The sequence below is a fragment of the Gossypium hirsutum genome, chromosome D12 (assembly GCF_007990345.1).
Source record: "Gossypium hirsutum isolate 1008001.06 chromosome D12, Gossypium_hirsutum_v2.1, whole genome shotgun sequence".
In the NCBI taxonomy this organism is placed as follows: Eukaryota; Viridiplantae; Streptophyta; class Magnoliopsida; order Malvales; family Malvaceae; genus Gossypium; species Gossypium hirsutum.
In genome coordinates this window covers 27,577,272-27,585,192 of record NC_053448.1, presented here as the reverse complement: position 1 = coordinate 27,585,192, position 7,921 = coordinate 27,577,272, and the positions used below count along the sequence as shown (strand labels likewise).

Below are 7,921 nucleotides of genomic sequence, written 5' to 3'. Positions count from 1 at the left end.
GGTGGCATCCACGTGTATGCTATGTTAGCAAAGTTAATAAATATTAATCTATCTATTTATTTTAAGGAGATTTGATAAATAACACAAATTTAAATATTAAAAGAAACAAAAAATTAATATTTTTTTATAAAATTAGAGGATGAAACAAATAAAAGTTATTTTATAAATTTTAGATTACTCCAATGTTCCTGTAAGTAAACTTAATTAAAATTAAAAGCAAACTTGAATTTTAATTTAAATGGAGAACCCTATATAACTATCTGGCTTTAGGCCTTTAGCAGTGGGATTGGAAACTGAGTCCACTAATATGCTTGTAAAACATAATAAAAGAAATAAATGAGAAAAAATTGCGCACTCTGCTTTTGTCTTCGGGTAGCATGCTCTTGATAGTATTAATAATTTCATTTGATACGTGATATGTAATCATTACTTTTGATATTTTATAAATTTGATGATATACCTTGACCTAAGAGTAAAATAACTTTTTTCTCCTCTAAATTTTATACGAAGAAAAAATCATTCTAGATTTGTAATAACATTGAAGTGATGATGATGGGAGAAATGGATAAGCTATAGTGTTGATTAGTGTTGGTAATTAATAAACATGCCAAATCTGAGGGGAGGAAAAGAAAGAGGGCAAAAGGGTATATTTCCCTTATAAATTCATCATCACTTTTATGACATTATGCAAATCTAGAATTCAAACTTTATGGAAAAAGTCACGTCTTAGATTTAGCATAAAACACTGTAAGAATATTCACTTTATCTCTTCATATTTAAATTTGATATTTATTTATTAAGGAAAAAATTTTGAGAATGAGATATGGAGGTCATTAATTTAAAAATTAAATACAATCTCTGCATGGGTACCACTCGTCCTACTCTCCTACACCCGTTAGTTGGTGGAGCAATTCCTAATTAATGCAAAAGTTGTACCCTACTCAATTTCCAGTCCTAAAAGAAACAAAGAAACAACCTAAAAGAAGCAAACCCTAAAAATTGACTACATCTTAATTTTTAGAAAAAAAAAACCCCACCAGTTTCTCCTTTGAAAATCCACTCTTTCATCTACCACCATCGTTCCACCTTGGAAAGATCTGTACTTTTAGCGTCCTCGATGGAAGTTTTTGTAGAAAAAAGAAACTGTCAGAATCTTCCGTTTTTCATTTCTTCTGACTCATTTCAAACTCTATTCGAAAAACTTTGGTCCTTTTTAGCCGCTAACTCTGCCCTTTCAGGGGCCTCCTTAACCCATACCCTTGTTTTTGGCTAGTTCTTCCCTTCTTCTGCCATCACGTGCACCTCTTGGTTCATCGTTTGTCCAACGAAAGAGCAGGTAACGTTTTCGAATCTCTGGCATCTTTATTTTATTTCTTGAATAATCACCACAATACTCGATTTATCCACTTCTAATGATCGAATTTTTTTTATTACTGTCAAGGAATCTCCTTGCACTATCAGATTTCGAAAACCTAGCTCCTCGGCCACTGAAATTGCCTGAAGCCATGCTTTTGCCTCCGCCGTGGTGGCATATGCTATAAAGGTGTTGTGGTAAATACATGCAACCAATATATGACCTTCATAGTCCTTGAACAATATTCCCATCATTGACTTGAATGTATTGTCGCAAAATGCTGCATCAAAATTATATTTTATCATATCTGCTCTCGGTGGACCCCACATACTGTTGATTTGTCTAGTAGCTGTTGAAGTTTCTATATTAATGATATTGTTTTCTGCCTGATATGATTTAATAAATGTTATTACCCCGAATGTGTTTAACTTTTCTCTTTGATGATGGACCTTATTTCTTATCTGCCATATCGCCCAGAAGGATATTGCTAGGCATTTTCTTTGTTCTTCATTCATGTTGGTAAAAATCTCTGCTAACCAGATTTTCTACTGTTGTCCTTGGGAGTTGGAAGAAGTATCAATCCATACCCCTTACAGGATATCTTTTGAAATCATGCATTCCCATAAAACATGAGCCACTGATTCCTCCATTAGTCGGCATAGTGGGTAGATATTCGTTACTGACAGATTTCTTGCTTGTAAATTATTGAATGTAGGCATGTAATTGTTTATTATTTTCCAGAATGTAATTTTAACCTTGCTTGCTAGATGTAAGCTCCAGAGTCTGTAGGTCCATTGGGGGAGGGATTATATCCCTTTGCAGTATTGTTGTATCTTTTTTATTTTTCCATTTGTACCCACTTTTAGCTGAGTACACACCTATGTTATCACCTCTCGATACTCTGGTATCCTTGATATCGAATCCAACAACTGGAATGGCCATGATTCTACATACTTGGTCTTCGTCAAAAAGTTTTCCTAGGACCTCCATTTTCCATGTAGACTGTTCATTGTTAATTAAATCAACAACTTTTGCTTTCGGTTTGCACATACTTCGCCAATCGCACCAGTGTATCCCTTTCCCCATTTTGAAGTTTCTCCACCAAAACTTAATAATAATATTTTCAAGATCACGACATAAAGTACTGGGAAATAAAAAGCACGGCATCGTGTAAACTGGAATTGCTTGTAAAATTGACTTAATAAAAACTTATTTACCTCCAAGTGAGAAATACCTATACTCTAGTTTTCAATTCACTTTAAAAACGTGCCTTTAAAATTTGCAAACGCCTCCTTTTTTCATCTACCAATCATAGTTGGAAGACTGAGATATTTTTTCGAGTTGTACGGATTTTTACTCTAAGGGATTCTCCAATTTGTTCTTTGACTTCGCGTTGCACGTTATTACTAAAATAAATCAAAGATTTATCAAAATTGATAAGTTGGCCTGACACCCTTTCGTACTTATTAATTATTGCTTTTATTGCATTTTCTCCCTCCAAATTAGCCTTACCGAATAAAATGATATTGTTTGCAAAAAAATGGTGGGTTAGGGTTAGATCACTTCTTCCTAGTTGAATCCTTTTGATACGTCCTTCATTTTTTTTCCAATTTTAATAAAGAAGAGAATCCTTATGAACAAAATAAGAAAAAATATGGGTTAAAAGGATCCCCTTATCTTAAACCTCTTGATTGCCTGAAATTTTCACCTCGGATCCCATTAAATAAAATTGAGTATTCCATCGTCAATACACAATCCATTACTGGAACCTAAAACGACCATCCAATAACCAATTAAACAATTTAAACGAAACAATTTACATCAAAACACTATCAACCAGTTATGTCGAAAACTTTGATAGAAAACTCCATAACAAACCAACGCTTATCGACGAATCACAACAATCCCTCACACTAGGTAGCTGGATGAATGTTAAATGTCTCTCGGCCTTCTTCTACACGTATCGAAGTAACCACAACAACAAAAGAAATTAAACTCAATTTCAAGCAAAAAGGGAAACCCAATTTCACCACAAATCAAACGAACGAACTAACGTTTGAACCTTACCTCTGACAATTACAATCAACCTTATGACAGTACGATCCGACAATGAGCAACGCATAAGAGCAAAGGTGATTACACGAATACAGGTGAAAAGAAAATGCAAAGAAAAAGAAAACAATAAAAAGAAATGGGGAATAAGGAAAGGAATGTAAAAGGAAAAGAAAAAAGAAAGAGGACAGAAAGAAGAAAAAAAACTAACAAGTGAATTTAACCAAAACTAGCTAACTACCACACTGCACAAATTATATCCCATCGCTTATGCAATGATTCGAACACAAGAACAAAGGCAATACAAAAACTTAACCATTGAACCAACAAGCTCATTCTTGATACAAATTTACACGGAATTTAACTTAAGTCAAGTAGTCCAGAATAAGGGTTGAATCAAAAGAATAACAAAAAATTTTAAAAACAGAACCTGAACCCCTAATCTCAAAGACACATAAACAAAACGCTTAGCCACTAAAGCAAATTCGCAACTATTGACAGAATTTAACAAACAATAGTCTACAATTTTGGGGCATTACATCTACAATAATATGACAATGTCTTGAGACACATAAACGAAATTTTTAGTTGGGCCTAAAGGGGCTCAAAGCGAGTTTGAAATGAAATTAAACGTTATTGTTAGCCTAAGTTTTAAAAAGTGTAATGTGACTTTGATAAGGTCCGAATTGTAAGTATTTGATATTGTAAAAAATGTTCAGTGCTAATGTATTATTCATCACTTTAGTTTTTTGGATAACAGGTGTTACAATTATAAAGTTATTTTTTATTTAAAATTTATTTAATAAATAAAGTTTAAGGGGTTAATGGATTTTTCATCAAACCTTAGGGGATAAGTGTGTGGTTTTCTTCTACTTTTTTTATATGACCATGGTATCCTTAATGTCCATTTTACGATTCATGAGGATTATTCCTTTCAATGTTTATGGGTATCCTTCCCAACAATGTCGTCTTCAGGACTTGAACTTGAGTTCTTCTTTAGAAATACAATGTGCCTCACAATGGTAATTGAGTTTTTTTTTTGTATGGCCAAGGTATTATTCATGTCCATTTCACAATCCATGAACAATAATCTTTTCTGGTTCCTTGTTGCCAAATAAATAATATCATCTTTAAGGTTTGAACTTGAGTTTTCTTCCAATATACTAATTCCCCACAGCAGGTAACACTTATGAATAAAATTTTTTATGTAGCAAGTGTAAATACTTTTAGCAAAATTTTAACATCTTCCTTCTTAACTATTTTTCTAAATTAGCATTTCTTAAAAGATAGTGTTATTATAAGTTAAAATATTTGAAAGATTGTTGTAGGGATTAAATCAAATCAATCCCTCTATTACTCAATGAATCAACTTAATCTATGAAATAAATTTACATTGTAATAAATTCATTTTAATAATCCAAGACTAATTTAATCTAGTTTGATTTATTTGAAGTTTTTATAATAGCCGTTATTATATGTCAAATTGAAGGTATAGAGTATGGGATAATGTAAAAGTAAAGGAAACAGTAACAAGAATTGTGGCAGAGTATGGAGAGGGATTAGGAGGCAATCAATGTGATTGAGAATGGCTTGTTGTGTTAATAGTAGTGGGTGTGGTGATGGTGATGCACGCCCGCAGCTTTACTCTCCCAATATCTCTCTCCAACCCTCTTCGCACGCCTGCCTGCTCCCACTAATACCTAGACCCAACCATTCACGTACTCATCATATTTCATATATAATTAATATATTATATATTCTTAAATATTATTAATAATTCATATTAACAAGATTATAAGATATTTATTATATTTATATTTTATATTCATCTTTTAGTATATTTGAATTATTTTTATATCATGTTCATGTACATCATATGTTATAATATTTTAAAAATCTCTTTCTCGCCATGAAAATACTGGAATCTCTCTTTCATCTTTTGTCAGACAGAAATTCTATTCTTAAAGCACCAGCCAGCTAGTCCATGCTCCATTTTTCTCATCGATTACCTAAAAAGAAACGTATCATTTTTTAGATTCCCGATCTTTTTTTTTTCTTTAATCCTTTCTTTTATTCCACTATATCCCTCTTGTTCTACGCACCTATCTCTTCAAACATCCCCCAAGACCCTAGCTCCCAACAAAGTTTATTGACATGGACTTAAGTGGAGCAAACTTTTTGACCACTTATAATGTGACATAAGCTTCTTTTTCTTTTTCAACTTTATTTATTGAAAATTAAAATTCTGTTATTTGTTGTTAAATAAATTAATTGAAAATTGACAAATCAAAATAAAACCAATAAAATATGTGTTTTAGCCGTCCAATTATCTCTTAATCAAATTAAAACATATTATTTTAGAGACTGCTCTAGTTCACATTTGTAATAAATTAAAACATACTATTTAACCCCATACCGTTATTTACATTTTTAAGAAGTTAATTGTTTATTTTAAACCATAAATTTGTGTTTACAGTTGGTCTCTTGTTATTTGGTATTAGATGGGTTAAACTTGTGAGTCTCATATCACACGAAGAATGCTTCAACTTTTTCATGGATGAAGAAGATTTCTCTGCATCTTCTTCTAAACAGTACTATCCTTACTATCCGCACCCTCAGCCCCACCCTTCTGCCACCGGCACCACCACCACTACGCCCACCAGCATACACCATGCCTTTGAAACTTCTGAATTCTCCACTTTCTCCCCTGCTCGTGACCTCACCTTTGATTTCTCCGGTAAGTGGGCTACCGATATCCTCCTGGAAGCAGCAACTGCTATTGCAGATCGGAACAGCGGACGTTTCCAGCAACTCATGTGGATGCTGAACGAGCTTAGTTCACCTTACGGTGACACCGACCAGAAGCTTGGTTCTTACTTTCTCCAAGCATCGTTTAACCGCATGACCGACTCTGGTGAGCGTTGCTATCGAACCTTAGCCTCGGTATCTGAGAAAACCTGTAGTTTCGAGACAACAAGGAAGATGGTATTGAAGTTTCAAGAGGTAAGTCCCTGGACTACCTTTGGTCACGTTGCTTGTAATGGTGCAATCATGGAAGCTTTCGAAGGTGAAAGCAAATTACATATAATTGATATAAGCAGCACTTATTGCACTCAATGGCCAACCTTGCTTGAATCCCTAGCGACCCGCACCGATGAAACCCCACATTTGAAGCTGACCACAATCGTTGCTACCAAAAACGGTGGCGTTCCAGGGAGTAGTACTTCAGGAACAGCAGCAGGAAGCTTAGCTTCAGTCCAAGATATAATGAAAGAAATAGGAAACCGAATGGAAAAGTTCGCTAGGCTTATGGGAGTTCCCTTCAAATTCAACGTAATACACCATGGCGGTGATTTATGTGAGTTAGATTTATCAAAACTTGATATAAAAGAAGATGAGGCCTTAGCCATCAACTGCGTTGGCACGTTGCATTCCATCAGAGCCGTTGATAATCGTAGAGATATGATGATATCGAATTTCAAGAAACTGCAGCCAAGAATAATCACGGTTGTGGAAGAAGAAGCTGATCTTGATGCAGGGGTTGATGGGATGGAGTTCGTAAAGGGTTTCCAAGAATGTTTAAGATGGTTTAGGGTTTATTTTGAAGCCCTGGATGAGAGCTTCGCTAGAACAAGCAATGAAAGATTGATGCTGGAACGTGCAGCTGGTCGAGCCATAGTTGAGTTGGTGGCTTGTGCACCATCCGAGTCCGTAGAGAGACGAGAGCCGGCCAATCGATGGTCAAGACGGTTCCATGGAAGTGGGTTTAACCCCCTGGTTTTGAGTGATGAAGTGTGCGATGATGTACGCGCCTTGTTGAGAAGGTACAAGGAAGGTTGGTCCATGACACAGTGTTCCGACGCCGGAATATTCTTGTCTTGGAAAGATCAGCCGGAGGTTTGGGCTAGTGCATGGCGGCCTTGATGACTGTGGTAGGCTTTTCTTTTTTTTTTTCTTTTTGCCTGGGAGGATATAAAATTGCCAACTGAATTAGACAAAATCGATTTGTATAATTTTATTTTTATAAATTGAACTGAATATACATTTTGGAACGGTTCTTAGTTCAGTTAGCAATTAAAAGTTTTATTTAAATCATTATTTGTTTTTAAGAAAATTCAAATTATTATATTTGAAGCTCTTAATTTAAATAAAATCATCCAATAAAATATTAAATTATTAAGTTATAATTTCTAGAGTCTAACAAACATTAAACATTCTCTCTCAAAAAAAAAAACCATTAAACATAATGTTACATTAGATATGATCATCAATATTGTACATTTTAGATTTTACAAAAAAAAAATGGAAGTCAAAATATTTTATTGTATTTAAAATATAGTATTATTAAATGAAAGGTTATTGTTTCTAGTATTTCAATATATTTTCGATTAATTTGCATATTATTTTAACAAACTTGATTAATCGATTTTTTTTTAAATTAGTTAATAGAAAATTAAAATTCTTTCACATCTTCTTTCAATTTAATCAAACTAATTTTAATCACCGATGGATTCA

General features: G+C 33.7%; 1 protein-coding gene and 1 long non-coding RNA gene across 2 annotated transcripts; both read left to right on the top strand.

Moving 5' to 3' along the window:
- Positions 1-950: 950 nt before the first annotated feature.
- On the top strand, positions 951-2,401 carry LOC107947455 (uncharacterized). Its single transcript, XR_001697126.2, has 2 exons — positions 951-1,336; positions 1,442-2,401. It is a non-coding gene; the product is annotated as an uncharacterized lncRNA (long non-coding RNA).
- A 3,456-nt stretch (positions 2,402-5,857) lies between these two features.
- On the top strand, positions 5,858-7,492 carry LOC107941660 (protein SHORT-ROOT). The gene has a single exon (XM_016875239.2). It carries the CDS (start codon positions 5,960-5,962, stop codon positions 7,328-7,330), a length of 1,371 nt encoding a protein of 456 aa, XP_016730728.2. The 5' UTR covers positions 5,858-5,959; the 3' UTR covers positions 7,331-7,492.
- Positions 7,493-7,921: the final 429 nt, after the last annotated feature.